Consider the following 15,671-nt stretch of genomic DNA (forward strand, 5'->3'; position numbering starts at 1 on the left):
GGTTACAGTTCTCCCCTAGTGGCCTGGTTACAGTTCGTCCCTAGTGGTCTGGTTACAGTTTCTCCCCTAGTGGCCTGGTTACAGTTCTCCCCTAGTGGTCTGGTTACAGTTCATCCCTAGTGGCCTGGTTACAGTTCGTCCCTAGTGGCCTGGTTACAGTTCGTCCCTAGTGGCCTGGTTACAGTTCTCCCTAGTGGTCTGGTTACAGTTCGTCCCCTAGTGGTCTGGTTACAGTTCGTCCCCTAGTGGTCTGGTTACAGTTCTCCCCTAGTGGTCTGGTTACAGTTCGTCCCCTAGTGGTCTGGTTACAGATCTCCCCTAGTGGTCTGGTTACAGTTCGTCCCTAGTGGCCTGGTTACAGTTCTCCCCTAGTGGTCTGGTTACAGTTCTCCCCTAGTGGCCTGGTTACAGTTCGTCCCTAGTGGCCTGGTTACAGTTCTCCCCTAGTGGTCTGGTTACAGTTCTCCCCTAGTGGCCTGGTTACAGTTCGTCCCTAGTGGTCTGGTTACAGTTCTCCCCTAGTGGCCTGGTTACAGTTCTCCCCTAGTGGCCTGGTTAAAGTTCTCCCCTAGTGGTCTGGTTACAGTTCCCCCTAGTGGTCTGGTTACAGTTCTCCCCGAGTGGTCTGGTTACAGTTCGTCCCTAGTGGCCTGGTTACAGTTCGTCCCTAGTGGCTTGGTTACAGTTCGTCCCTAGTGGTCTGGTTACAGTTCTCCCCTAGTGGTCTGGTCACAGTTCTCCGCTAGTGGCCTGGTTACAGTTCGTCCCTAGTGGCCTGGTTACAGTTCTCCCCTAGTGGTCTGGTTACAGTTCTCCCCTAGTGGTCTGGTTACAGTTCTCCCCTAGTGGCCTGGTTACAGTTCTCCCCTAGTGGTCTGGTTACAGTTATCCCCTAGTGGTCTGGTTACAGTTCGTCCCTAGTGGCCTGGTTACAGTTCTCCCCTAGTGGTCTGGTTACAGTTCTCCCCTAGTGGCCTGGTTACAGTTCGTCCCTAGTGGTCTGGTTACAGTTTCTCCCCTAGTGGCCTGGTTACAGTTCTCCCCTAGTGGCCTGGTTACAGTTCATCCCTAGTGGCCTGATTACAGTTCGTCCCTAGTGGTCTGGTTACAGTTCGTCCCTAGTGGCCTGGTTACAGTTCTCCCCTAGTGGTCTGGTTACAGTTCGCCCCTAGTGGCCTGGTTACAGTTCGTCCCTAGTGGTCTGGTTACAGTTCTCCCCTAGTGGTCTGGTTACAGTTCGTCCCTAGTGGTCTGGTTACAGAACTCCCCTAGTGGTCTGGTTACAGTTCGTCCCTAGTGGCCTGGTTACAGTTCTCCCCTAGTGGTCTGGTTACAGTTCTCCCCTAGTGGCCTGGTTACAGTTCGTCCCTAGTGGTCTGGTTACAGTTCTCCCCTAGTGGTCTGGTTACAGTTCTCCCCTAGTGGCCTGGTTACAGTTCGTCCCTAGTGGTCTGGTTACAGTTCTCCCCTAGTGGTCTGGTTACAGTTCGTCCCTAGTGGCCTGGTTACAGTTCGTCCCTAGTGGTCTGGTTACAGTACTCCCCTAGTGGTCTGGTTACAGTTCTCCCCTAGTGGCCTAGTTACAGTTCTCCCCTAGTGGCCTGGTTACAGTTCTCCCCTAGTGGCCTGGTTACAGTTCTCCCCTAGTGGCCTGGTTACAGTTCTCCCCTAGTGGTCTGGTTACAGTTCCCCCTAGTGGTCTGGTTACAGTTCTCCCCTAGTGGTCTGGTTACAGTTCGTCCCTAGTGGCCTGGTTACAGTTCGTCCCTAGTGGCTTGGTTACAGTTCGTCCCTAGTGGTCTGGTTACAGTTCTCCCCTAGTGGTCTGGTCACAGTTCTCCGCTAGTGGCCTGGTTACAGTTCATCCCTAGTGGCCTGGTTACAGTTCTCCCCTAGTGGTCTGGTTACAGTTCTCCCCTAGTGGTCTGGTTACAGTTCTCCCCTAGTGGCCTGGTTACAGTTCTCCCCTAGTGGCCTGGTTACAGTTCTCCCCTAGTGGTCTGGTTACAGTTCTCCCCTAGTGGTCTGGTTACAGTTCGTCCCTAGTGGCCTGGTTACAGTTCTCCCCTAGTGGTCTGGTTACAGTTCTCCCCTAGTGGCCTGGTTACAGTTCGTCCCTAGTGGTCTGGTTACAGTTTCTCCCCTAGTGGCCTGGTTTCAGTTCTCCCCTAGTGGCCTGGTTACAGTTCGTCCCTAGTGGCCTGGTTACAGTTCGTCCCTAGTGGTCTGGTTACAGTACTCCCCTAGTGGCCTGATAAACAGTTCTCCCCTAGTGGCCTAGTTACAGTTCTCCCCTAGTGGCCTGGTTACAGTTCTCCCCTAGTGGCCTGGTTACAGTTCTCCCCTAGTGGTCTGGTTACAGTTCTCCCCTAGTGGTCTGGTTACAGTTCGTCCCTAGTGGCTTGGTTACAGTTCGTCCCTAGTGGTCTGGTTACAGTTCTCCCCCTAGTGGTCTGGTCACAGTTCTCCGCTAGTGGCCTGGTTACAGTTCGTCCCTAGTGGCCTGGTTACAGTTCTCCCCTAGTGGTCTGGTTACAGTTCTCCCCTAGTGGTCTGGTTACAGTTCTCCCCTAGTGGTCTGGTTACAGTTCGTCCCTAGTGGCCTGGTTACAGTTCGTCCCTAGTGGTCTGGTTACAGTACTCCCCTAGTGGCCTGGTTACAGTTCTCCCCTAGTGGCCTAGTTACAGTTCTCCCCTAGTGGCCTGGTTACAGTTCTCCCCTAGTGGCCTGGTTACAGTTCTCCCCTAGTGGTCTGGTTACAGTTCCCCCTAGTGGTCTGGTTACAGTTCTCCCCTAGTGGTCTGGTTACAGTTCGTCCCTAGTGGCCTGGTTACAGTTCGTCCCTAGTGGCTTGGTTACAGTTCGTCCCTAGTGGTCTGGTTACAGTTCTCCCCTAGTGGTCTGGTCACAGTTCTCCGCTAGTGGCCTGGTTACAGTTCATCCCTAGTGGCCTGGTTACAGTTCTCCCCTAGTGGTCTGGTTACAGTTCTCCCCTAGTGGTCTGGTTACAGTTCTCCCCTAGTGGCCTGGTTACAGTTCTCCCCTAGTGGCCTGGTTACAGTTCTCCCCTAGTGGTCTGGTTACAGTTCTCCCCTAGTGGTCTGGTTACAGTTCTCCCCTAGTGGCCTGGTTACAGTTCGTCCCTAGTGGTCTGGTTACAGTTTCTCCCCTAGTGGCCTGGTTACAGTTCTCCCCTAGTGGCCTGGTTACAGTTCGTCCCTAGTGGCCTGGTTACAGTTCGTCCCTAGTGGTCTGGTTACAGTACTCCCCTAGTGGCCTGGTTACAGTTCTCCCCTAGTGGCCTAGTTACAGTTCTCCCCTAGTGGCCTGGTTACAGTTCTCCCCTAGTGGTCTGGTTACAGTTCTCCCCTAGTGGTCTGGTTACAGTTCCCCCTAGTGGTCTGGTTACAGTTCTCCCCTAGTGGTCTGGTTACAGTTCGTCCCTAGTGGCTTGGTTACAGTTCGTCCCTAGTGGTCTGGTTACAGTTCTCCCCCTAGTGGTCTGGTCACAGTTCTCCGCTAGTGGCCTGGTTACAGTTCGTCCCTAGTGGCCTGGTTACAGTTCTCCCCTAGTGGTCTGGTTACAGTTCTCCCCTAGTGGTCTGGTTACAGTTCTCCCCTAGTGGCCTGGTTACAGTTCTCCCCTAGTGGTCTGGTTACAGTTCTCCCCTAGTGGTCTGGTTACAGTTCGTCCCTAGTGGCCTGGTTACAGTTCTCCCCTAGTGGTCTGGTTACAGTTCTCCCCTAGTGGTCTGGTTACAGTTCGCCCCTAGTGGCCTGGTTACAGTTCGTCCCTAGTGGTCTGGTTACAGTTCTCCCCTAGTGGTCTGGTTACAGTTCGTCCCTAGTGGTCTGGTTACAGTTCTCCCCTAGTGGTCTGGTTACAGTTCGTCCCTAGTGGCCTGGTTACAGTTCTCCCCTAGTGGTCTGGTTACAGTTCTCCCCTAGTGGCCTGGTTACAGTTCGTCCCTAGTGGTCTGGTTAAAGTTCTCCCCTAGTGGTCTGGTTACAGTTCTCCCCTAGTGGTCTGGTTACAGTTCTCCCCTAGTGGCCTGGTTACAGTTCTCCCCTAGTGGTCTGGTTACAGTTCGTCCCTAGTGGTCTGGTTACAGTTCTCCCCTAGTGGCCTGGTTACAGTTCTCCTCTAGTGGCCTGGTTACAGTTCTCCCCTAGTGGTCTGGTTACAGTTCGTCCCTAGTGGTCTGGTTACAGTTCTCCCCTAGTGGTCTGGTTACAGTTCGTCCCTAGTGGCCTGGTTACAGTTCTCCCCTAGTGGCTTGGTTACAGTTCGTCCCTAGTGGTCTGGTTACAGTTCTCCCCTAGTGGCCTGGTTACAGTTCTCCCCTAGTGGTCTGGTTACAGTTCTCCCCTGTGGTCTGGTTACAGTTCGTCCCTAGTGGCCTGGTTACAGTTCGTCCCTAGTGGCCTGGTTACAGTTCTCCCCTAGTGGTCTGGTTACAGTTCTCCCCTAGTGGCCTGGTTACAGTTCGTCCCTAGTGGTCTGGTTACAGTTCGTCCCTAGTGGCCTGGTTACAGTTCGTCCCTAGTGGTCTGGTTACAGTTCTCCCCTAGTGGCCTGGTTACAGTTCGTCCCTAGTGGTCTGGTTACAGTTCTCCCCTAGTGGTCTGGTTACAGTTCATCCCTAGTGGCCTGGTTACAGTTCTCCCCTAGTGGTCTGGTTACAGTTCTCCCCTAGTGGCCTGGTTACAGTTCTCCCCTAGTGGTCTGGTTACAGTTCGTCCCTAGTGGTCTGGTTACAGTTCTCCCCTAGTGGTCTGGTTACAGTTCGTCCCTAGTGGCCTGGTTACAGTTCTCCTCTAGTGGCCTGGTTACAGTTCTCCCCTAGTGGTCTGGTTACAGTTCTCCCTAAGTGGTCTGGTTATAGTTCGTCCCTAGTGGTCTGGTTACAGTTCTCCCCTAGTGGTCTGGTTACAGTTCGTCCCTAGTGGCCTGGTTACAGTTCTCCCCTAGTGGTCTGGTTACAGTTCTCCCCTAGTGGCCAGGTTACAGTTCTCCCCTAGTGGTCTGGTTACAGTTCTCCCCTAGTGGTCTGGTTACAGTTCGCCCCTAGTGGCCTGGTTACAGTTCGTCCCTAGTGGTCTGGTTACAGTTCTCCCCTAGTGGTCTGGTTACAGTTCGTCCCTAGTGGTCTGGTTACAGTTCTCCCCTAGTGGTCTGGTTACAGTTCGTCCCTAGTGGCCTGGTTACAGTTCTCCCCTAGTGGTCTGGTTACAGTTCTCCCCTAGTGGCCTGGTTACAGTTCGCCCCTAGTGGTCTGGTTACAGTTCTCCCCTAGTGGCCTGGTTACAGTTCTCCTCTAGTGGCCTGGTTACAGTTCTCCCCTAGTGGTCTGGTTACAGTTCGTCCCTAGTGGTCTGGTTACAGTTCTCCCCTAGTGGTCTGGTTACAGTTCGTCCCTAGTGGCCTGGTTACAGTTCTCCTCTAGTGGCCTGGTTACAGTTCTCCCCTAGTGGTCTGGTTACAGTTCGTCCCTAGTGGTCTGGTTACAGTTCTCCCCTAGTGGTCTGGTTACAGTTCGTCCCTAGTGGTCTGGTTACAGTTCTCCCCTAGTGGTCTGGTTACAGTTCGTCCCTAGTGGCCTGGTTACAGTTCTCCTCTAGTGGCCTGGTTACAGTTCGTCCCTAGTGGCCTGGTTACAGTTCGTCCGTAGTGGCCTGGTTACAGTTCTCCCCTAGTGGCCTGGTTACAGTTCTCCCCTAGTGGCCTGGTTACAGTTCTCCCCTAGTGGCCTGGTTACAGTTCGTCCCTAGTGGTCTGGTTACAGTTCTCCCCTAGTGGTCTGGTTACAGTTCTCCCCTAGTGGTCTGGTTACAGTTCTCCCCTAGTGGTCTGGTTACAGTTCGTCCCTAGTGGCCTGGTTACAGTTCGTCCCTAGTGGCTTGGTTACAGTTCGTCCCTAGTGGTCTGGTTACAGTTCTCCCCTAGTGGCCTGGTTACAGTTCTCCCCTAGTGGTCTGGTTACAGTTCTCCCCTAGTGGTCTGGTTACAGTTCGTCCCTAGTGGCCTGGTTACAGTTCGTCCCTAGTGGCCTGGTTACAGTTCTCCCCTAGTGGTCTGGTTACAGTTCTCCCCTAGTGGCCTGGTTACAGTTCGTCCCTAGTGGTCTGGTTACAGTTCGTCCCTAGTGGCCTGGTTACAGTTCGTCCCTAGTGGTCTGGTTACAGTTCTCCCCTAGTGGTCTGGTTACAGTTCGTCCCTAGTGGCCTGGTTACAGTTCGTCCCTAGTGGCCTGGTTACAGTTCTCCCCTAGTTGTCTGGTTACAGTTCTCCCCTAGTGGTCTGGTTACAGTTCTCCCCTACTGGCCTGGTTACAGGCCTGGCAATTTGGGGGATAATGAAGTGGTATACTGTATCTTCCCCAGTTGTATGATAGTGGTGCACCAGATTACAGCAGCCACCCCTGAGCTGAGAAATGGGATTCAGTCCCACAATGAGCTATTCACTTGATAAGAAACCAATTCAGTCTCCCCTTTCTCCCCATATTAGCAGCAGCTTCCCTGGCTCACCTTGGGCTAGTGAAACGCCTAAACAAATACGTCCTCTACAATTTAATAGAGCTAGACACTGTACAGAACATAGTCAGAAGCATAGATGGGTATATGGAGGTCTTCGTCATCGACTGCAGGGATCCATGGAAGTCCCACGCAGAATGCTAATGGTTTTGATTGAGGAAGGGGGGATATTGTTGCTGCTACCACACTGTAACTATTGATAACCAGGATAATCACTATTGAGCTGAATTATGACTACCCCTGTACCAACAATAAATGTGATTCACTGCCTGTAAGACAACAGAAAATGGGACACGACATTCTATGTGCTCATCATCTTTTTTTGTGAGTCACCCCAAACACCTCTTTTTGAGTGGTGTAAAAGACTTTCCCGTCAGACATGACTGACACAGTGATAACAGTAATTCCTCTCATATCGGTCACTCATTGACAGCTCTGGTGTTGGGCTTGTCTGTGTTTGTCATTCAATCAAACAGCCCTTCAGAGTGTGTGTGAGTGTTTGTGTGTGTGCTTGCGCGTGCATGTGTATATGTCGGACCAGAGTAGTGAGGTGATCTTGGACCAGCAGTCCCTCTGTCTTTTAGAGCTCAGGACAAAATTACATGCTGCCAGTGAGCTGTCGGGGACGGGTCTGATTAAACAATCAGAGGGGGATGGTATGGTTTTAGCAACCATTTTATCCCCTAAATGATGAATGTGGGCAAACAGAGAGAGAGAGAGACAGAGAGCGAGAGAGAGATTGGGTACTGTATGTGTGTGATGAATGATTAACCTTCATTTGTACCACAGGGTTCAATTCTCGGGCCGACTCTTTTCTCTGTATATAGCAACGATGTCGCTCTTGCTGCGGGTGATTCCCTGATCCACCTCTACGCAGACGACACCATTCTGTATACATCTGGCCCTTCCTTGGACACTGTGTTAACAAACCTCCAAACAAGCTTCAATATCATACAACACTCCTTCCGTGGCCTCCAACTGCTCTTAAACGCTAGTAAAAACCAAATGCATGCTCTTCAACCGTTCGCTGCCCACACCCGCCGCCCGACTAGCACCACTACTTTGGACGGTTCTGACCTAGCCTGTTTAGGATAGGGGGCAGTATTGACACGGCTGGATAAAAAACATACCCGATTTAATCTGGTTACCACTCCTACCCAGTAACTAGAATATGCATATACTTATTACATATGGATAGAAAACACCCTAAATTTTCTAAAACTGTTTGAATGGTGTCTGTGAGTATAACAGAACTCAAATGGCAGGTCAAAACCTGAGAGATTCCTGTCTGACCATTTCTTGAACTTCTTTTCCATCTCTATCATTTACTAAGGATCTCTGCTCTAACGTGACACTTCCCACGTCGTCCATAGGCGCTCAGAGCCCGGGAAAAAACAGAATGTCGTCATTCCAGCCCCAGGCTGAAACACATTATCGCCTTTCTCAAGTGGCCGATCAAGGGACACTGGCTTATGCGCGTGACCCCGACCGCCCCCGCCTTTGGGATTTTTTCCTCTGTTTGACGAAAAGGAGATTCCCTGTCGGAATATTATCGCTTTTCTACGAGAAAAATGTCGTAAAAATTGATTTTAAACAGCGGTTGACATGCTTCGAAGTACGGTAATGGAATACTTAGAATTTTATTGTCACGAATTGCGCCATGCGCGCGACACTTCTTTACTATTTCGGATAGTGTCTGGAATGCACGAACAAAACGCCGCTATTCGGATATAACGATGGATTATTTTGGACCAAACCAACATTTGTTATTGAAGTAGCAGTCCTGGGTGTGTATTCTGACGAAGACAACAAAAGGTAATCAAACTTTTATAATAGTAAATATGATTATGGTGAGTGCTAAACTTGCCGGGTGTCTAAATAGCGAGCCCATGATGCCTGGGCTATGTACTTAGAATATTGCAAAATGTGCTTTCACGGACATATCGAGTGCATAGAGGAGGTCTGTATCTATAATTCTTAAAATAATTGTTATGCTTTTTGTGAACGTTTATCGTGAGTAATTTAGTAAAATGTTAGCGAATTCCCCGGAAGTTTACGGGGGGGTATGCTAGTTCTGAACGTCACATGCTAATGTAAAAAGCTGGTTTTTGATATAAATATGAACTTGATTGAACAAAACATGCATGTATTGTATAACATAATGTCCTAGGGTTGTCATCTGATGAAGATCATCAAAGGTGAGTGCTGAATTTAGCTGTCTTCTGGGTTTTGGTGACATTATATGCTGGCTTGAAAAATGGGTGTCTGATTATTTCTGGCTTGGTACTCTGCTGACATAATCTAATGTTTTGCTTTCGTTGTAAAGCCTTTTTGAAATCGGACAGTGTGGTTAGATTAACGAGAGTCTTTAAATGGCTGTAAAATAGTCATATGTTTGAGAAATTGAAGTAATAGGATTTTTAAGGTTTTGAAAATCGCGCCACAGGCTGGCAGTGGCTGTTACGTAGGTGGGACGAATTCGTCCCGTCTAGCCTAGAGAGGCTAGAATATGTGGACAACTACAAATACCTAGGTGTCTGGCTAGACTGTAAACTCTCCTTCCAGACTCATATTAAACATCTCCAATCCAAAATCAAATCTATAATCGGCTTTCTATTTCGCAACAAAGCCTCCTTCACTCACGCCGCCAAACTTACCCTAGTAAAACTGACTATCTTACCGATCCTCGACTTCGGCGATGTCATCTACAAAATAGCTTCCAACACTCTACTCAGCAAACTGGATGCAGTCTATCACAGTGCCATCCGTTTTGTTACCAAAGCCCCTTATACCACCCACCACTGCGACCTGTATGCTCTAGTCGGCTGGCCCTCGCTACATATTCGTTACCAGACCCACTGGCTCCAGGTCACCTATAAGTCTATGCTAGGTAAAGCTCCGCCTTATCTCAGCTCACTGGTCACGATAAACACACCCACCCATAGCACGCGCTCCAGCAGGTATATCTCACTGGTCATCCCCAAAGCCAAAACCTCCTTTGGTCGCCTTTCCTTCAAGTTCTCTGCTGCCAGTGACTGGAACAAATTGCAAAAATCGCTGAAGCTGGAGACTTATATTTCCCTCACTAGCTTTAAACATCAGCTATCTGAGCAGCTAACCGATCGCTGCAGCTGTACATAGCCCATCTGTAAATAGCCCACCCAACCTACCTACCTCATCCCCATATTGTTTTTATTTACTTTTCTGCTCTTTTGCACACCAGTATCTCTACTTGCACATCATCATCTGCTCATCTATCACTCCAGTGTTAATCTGCTAAATTGTAATTACTTTGCTACTATGGCCTATTTATTGCCTTACCTCCTCACGCCATTTGCACACAATGTATATAGACTTTCTTTTTTTTCTATTGTGTTATTGACTGTACGCTTGTTTATTCCATGTGTAACTCTGTGTTGTTGTTTGTGTCGCACTGCTTTGCTTTATCCTGGCCAGGTCGCAGTTGTAAATGAGAACTTGTTCTCAACTAGCTTACCTGGTTAAATAAAGGTGAAATAAAAATAAATAAAAAATGAATCATTATGAATTAAAGGTAAAGGCTAGCTTTGTCTTTAGCCGTTTGTCCCCTATACATGTGTGTGGGTGTTTTCTGTGCTTTCCCACAGCCCAGGGGTGTCATTCCAGCCCCAGAGGAGACAGCCTCAGTAAAATATAGTGTTTTTGCTCAATAAGGCCTTGTTAAGGCTGCTCCCGTGCCACACAGCAGATAAATCACTAAAGCAATATAACCCAGGCAAGCAACTCCTGTATTAACATTCCAGATCTAATAGTATTACCAGAGGGTTGCAGAAAGTATTCTGTGTATGTTGATAGACTGAGGCATCTCTGCTCATCTGAGAGCTTGTCAAGTCATCATCAAACCTTTGTGTCTCACAAAACACACTCCCCACTCTGTTCTGCCGCCCCTCCTCTGCCACAGACACGCTGCCTCAGGGTCACATCAAATGACCTCTATTGCCCTCCCCCTTTCTTCACTCTACCTACCCCCTTCTGTTTCTTTATGTCTCTCTCTGTCTCTCTCCCTCTCTCTCTTGTCATTGTTTATAGCTATATTTATGTGCTGATTGGGGGTGGTGAATGAGAACTTTTACCTTCGTCTCCTCACACCTTGTTAATATTCCCCTCGTCAACAAGTCCCAACAGCTGAGGACGGGAGCCATTCACATGAGAGAAAAACATTCACACAAGTCACATCCAATTTACTTTTTTATTTGTTTCTTTCAAGGAACACCCGCCCCCCTGAAAATATAATCAAATCAACGTTTATTGGTTGCATACACAGTTTAGCAGATTTTATTGCGGATGCAGCTAAATGCTTGGTACAGCTCTAGGTCCAAACGTGTCTGATTAACAAAAACACACACACACACTTTCTCTCTCTCTCCGTAACGTAAGGGGGAGGTACGACGGCAGCTCTGTTAATTAGGGGTGACATGATGTTTATGTAACCTCCAAGCCTCCCAAACCAGATGCAATTACAGGCCCCTGGTCCCATTGACCCCAGCCCCAGCCCACTGTGGAACCACACAGCACTCTGCCTCTCTATCGCAGGCAAGAGCCCGGCTGGTCGCAGGGCAGGAAGAGGGGGAGTGAGCCAGAGTTCAGTCTCTTTCACAACTTTCTCTGACGGTAGCCCTGGCACTGTAATCCAAATTGACGGCCACTTCAGCGGATACGGCGCAGAGCCTCCCAATTTCCGCCAAGACCCCACGGCAGGGGAAGGGGTGTTCAGGAGGGGTAGTAGAGAAGGCTGGGGCAGGGGCGGCAGACTTAATGTGGCCCAGTGAGGGAGAGTTGAGGCAGGGGCCTTTACTGCACTCTGAGGTCCCTCATTAACCCACACAACAACCACTCACTATCACACTATCAAAAAGAGGTGGTTCTTTCAATACAAACATTCAATTAGCCAGTTATATTAATTCATCTGAGAGATGCTTTTAATAATTATTAATTGACTGACTCTAAAGGAGGCTGCATAGTATTGTATACTGTTTTTAAATGTGTCAAAAATGTGCTGTAAGAGGCCCATATCAAATTAAATCAAATCCAACTTTATTTGTCATATGCGCCGAATACAACAGGTGTCACGTCCTGACCAGTAATTGGGGTTATTTGTTATTGTAGTTGGGTCAGGACGTGGCAGGGGGTATTTGTTTTATGTGGTTCAGGGTGTGTTTGTGTATGTGTTCATGTAGAGGGGGTATTTGGTTTATATGGTTCGGGGTGGTTATGTATGTAGAGGGGTATTTAATTTATTAGTCCAGGGTTTTGGTTATTGTTCTATGTTTATTTCTATGTTCTGTCTAGGCGTTTGTATTTATATGTTTTGGTAATGGGGATTGGGGCCTTCAATTGGAGGCAGCTGTCTATCGTTGCCTCTGATTGAAGGTCCTATAAATAGGTATGTGTTTTGTCATGGGATTTTGTGGGAGATTGTTGCTGTCTATAGCTTTGTGCCTTACCGGCCTGTTCTTTGTCGTCGTGTTTTTTGTATACGTGTTTGTTTTGGCTTTCCTTCTTCGTCCTTTAATAAAAGAAGATGAGTATACATTTTCCCGCTGCGTCTTGGTCTAAACCCTACAACACCCTTGACAACAGGTGTAGACCTTACTGTGAAATGCTTACTTACAAGCCCTTAACCAACAGTGCAGTTCAAGAAAGAGTTAAGAAAATATTTACCAAATTAACAAACCTAAAAAATTATTTAAAAAGTAACACAATAAAATAACAATGACGAGGCTATATACAGGGGTCTACAGGTCAGTCGAGGTAATTTGTACATGTTGTAGCGCGTGTCGTGTGTGGAGGACCAAGACGCAACATGGAAGTGTATACTCATCTTCTTTTTTAATATTGAAGAAGGAGAAACAAATGAAAACACGTATACAATTAACGGAAACGACACTAACAGTTCTGTCGGGTGATAAGCACAAACAGAATACAACTACCCACAATCCACAATACAAACAAACCCCTAATTATAGGACCTTCAATCAGAAGCAACGAGGAGCCGCTGCTTCCAATTGAAGGTCAAAAACAAAACTGCACATAGAAACAGAGTGACTAGAATAAACATAGAAAATGCCCTAACATAGAACATATACCAAAACTCTAGACCACTCTAATCAAACACCCCTTGTCTATACACATAGACTAACAATCCCCGAAACATATAAACAAAATACCCCCTGCCACGTCCTGACCATACTAAACACTAACAAATAACACCTTTACAGGTCAGAACGTTACACATGTAGGTAGGGCTGAAGTGACTATGCATAGATTAATAAACAGTAAGTAGCAGCAGTGTAAATAGTCCGGGTGGCCATTTGATTAATAATACATATACTGTATTCCGCAAAATGCATAACTGTTTCTGCCTCTTTACTACCTTAGATCTTCCCTGCATCTCTGCAAACTCCCTCGCTTGAATCATAGCGAGTCACATCAGCTTAAGAACTAAAGTAGGAGGTAAAGGAGGAGGAAGTTGTATAGTTGAACACAGCCAGTATGTCCACTTTAATAATGCACAGTAACATAGGGCTTTGGGGAGCCCAGCCATAGAAGGCTCCCCTCAGTCCAGTCAGATGATGAGATATGACAGGCACTTACGCATACTGCCAACAGGACACAAAGCCCTGGCGTAGATAAAGTTTGTAGCTCGTATCCCCAGTCATCAGTGCTCAGGCAGCACAGCCTGGCACACCAAATGATGCGTCTCATACAGACAATTAAAGAGCAAATCAATGGTGCTGCTTGGATGAAATAATGGAGGCGCAGTCATCTGCAACCACAAAGCACACAGTGGAAAACATGCACAGCTACCATAGTTACAGGAGACAGCCAGTGATTGGAGCATGTTTCTCCAAGATCCCAAAGATGAAAAAGGTAGGCCAATCACACAGACCTGTTTTTGATTAAATGCTATTATTCACTGGAAAGACAGTGGTCTCTTACTAATTGTCCCATTACTGTTTTGGGTGCAGTTATAATGTAACTCATAGAGGGACTGGGGATCACAGTGAATTCAAGGCATATTACCAAAGAATTTATAAGCTTCAAAGTAAGATTAGAATTGAGTGGGTGGATAAAGTGAGGGCCTGAGATGTTACGACTATAATCACTGAGAAGCAGTAAGGGGAGGGAAAGTAGTGAGGGAAAGTAGTGCTCACTTAGCTACTCTGTCTGAGAGCCCTGATGAGCTCACACTCTGAGGACCAACAGGCCATCAAACCCTGCCTGAGACATCATCAACAGTCCTCTCACTCCGATTTAGAACGGATCTGCATACTGACTCCACACTAGAGAAAAGTTAGACTGCATTGTGTGTGTGTGTGTGTGTGTGTGTGTGTGTGTGTGTGTGTGTGTGTGTGTGTGTGTGTGTGTGTGTGTGTGTGTGTGTGTGTGTGTGTGTGTGTGTGTGTGTGTGTGTGTGTGTGTGTGTGTGTGTGCGTGCGTGTGTGCAAGAGAGACAGAGACAGACAGAGAGAAGACAGGCTATGTGCCCACTGCCCACAAAATGAGGTGGAAACTGAGCTACACTTACTAACCTCCTGCCAAACGTATGACCACATTAGAGACACATATTTCCCACAGCTCACACAGACTCGCAAAGAATGTGAAAACAAATCAAACATTGATAAACTCCCATATCTGTTATGCGAAATACCGCAGTGTGCAATCACAGCAGCAAGATTTGTGGCCTGTTGCCATGAGAAAAGGGCAATCACTGGAGCACAAACATTACAAATACCACCATTATTTATCTGTTTATTCATTTTCCCTTTCATACTTCAACTATTTGTACATTGTTACAACACTGTACAGAGCCAATAATATAACACTTGAAATGTCTATAATATTTTTTTACTTTTGTGACTGTAATCAACGTTCCCTCTAATTTTTCTCGGCACTGAGCAAATTTCAGGTCTGTTGAGCGCAAACTTGAACATTGTGAAAATCTGTGCAACTTCCAGCGCACATTTACTGTGATCACTGAGGCTGTACCCGCTTTGAGTTACAGTTTTAACAGTGGCCAAGTAGGCTACTGTGACTATTTGATCATAATGTAGGTCTACCGGCATGGCCTACCATCAAAAACAATGGAGGAAATGCATCCCATAACATTTTGACATGGACATATCTGTTCCATCATTTAGCCTACAGTAGCAGCCAATATGTGGTGTTTAATGTAGGCCAACATTCCATGAGACTTTTGGGGGAACAAAACATGCAGGACTTGACATTACCCTGTTTATCCACTTGTCCTTCAGACAAGGATGTGACTGAAAATGGGGTTGATGCAAGAAACCACTTTACAAAATAACATGCATTATTATTCCCATACCATTATTACAGTGAATCAGACAAATGATGCTAACCTCTGCTTATTGGATACTTAGATTATTCAAGCATGTCTCTCTTATTCAACACTGCCCCTTTAAGACATAAAAAAGCTCTTTACCTGAATCGCTTTTCAAAGATGTCTAGGAATGTACATGTTTTGTGATCTTGTAGGAAGCAGTCCCTCCCCTATTGCTGACTACAATTGATCTATAACTGGGCTAATAACTCACTAACTAGCAAAGAATATGAAGAAATGTGCCCACGTGGCTACATGTAGCTCTTGCTTTGATCTCAGAACAAGTGCATCTACTCACGACCACAGCTATAAAAACAGTCCAGATCAAAATGTAAATGGCACAGATCCACATATGGCCATGGTCTATTTGCATATAGGCCTACCGCAGCTCTGATTGGTGATGCCGCACAAGTCTGTGTAGAGTACCGGTTGAGTAGTGTGTGTCAATGCAATAGAATCCTACTCTGATGCGTTCTGCCTACAACAAAATATCTTGCATAGTTTGTTTTGTTTTGGTATGTTGCATTGAAATTGGCAAAAATTGCCTTGATTTGATCACAAATGCCACAATAAAGAGAAACGTTGATAGTGTTAACTAATAGGGAAAAGCTTCGAAAGTTGAGTGAAGTTCAATCTCGTGCTTCTCTCTGTGGGCTGATACAGTATTTGTTCTGTGCAGCAGTCCCGGGGGAGCTGCGCGGCAGTCTCGCGACTACTGCTCGCCTGCGCACGTGCATAGCTAAGAGAGAACAT

The 15,671-nt window shown here is 47.2% G+C and overlaps 1 protein-coding gene across 6 annotated transcripts in view; it reads right to left on the reverse strand.

The window, feature by feature from the left end:
- Positions 1-15,671, reverse strand: part of LOC106565894 (ephrin type-B receptor 2) — a 172,385-nt gene that overhangs the window by 34,840 nt on the left and 121,874 nt on the right. The window contains exon 6 of one of the 6 annotated variants that reach the window (XM_045691730.1): positions 14,311-15,657. The exons of the other annotated variants lie outside the window; for them this stretch is intronic. Coding sequence (XP_045547686.1) covers positions 15,548-15,657 — 110 coding nt within the window. The 3' untranslated portion in view covers positions 14,311-15,547. Of the gene's footprint in view, positions 1-14,310; positions 15,658-15,671 lie in introns of those variants that run through there. 6 annotated transcript variants of the gene reach the window in all.

The sequence above is a fragment of the Salmo salar genome, chromosome ssa12, assembly GCF_905237065.1.
Source record: "Salmo salar chromosome ssa12, Ssal_v3.1, whole genome shotgun sequence".
NCBI lineage: Eukaryota > Metazoa > Chordata > Actinopteri > Salmoniformes > Salmonidae > Salmo > Salmo salar.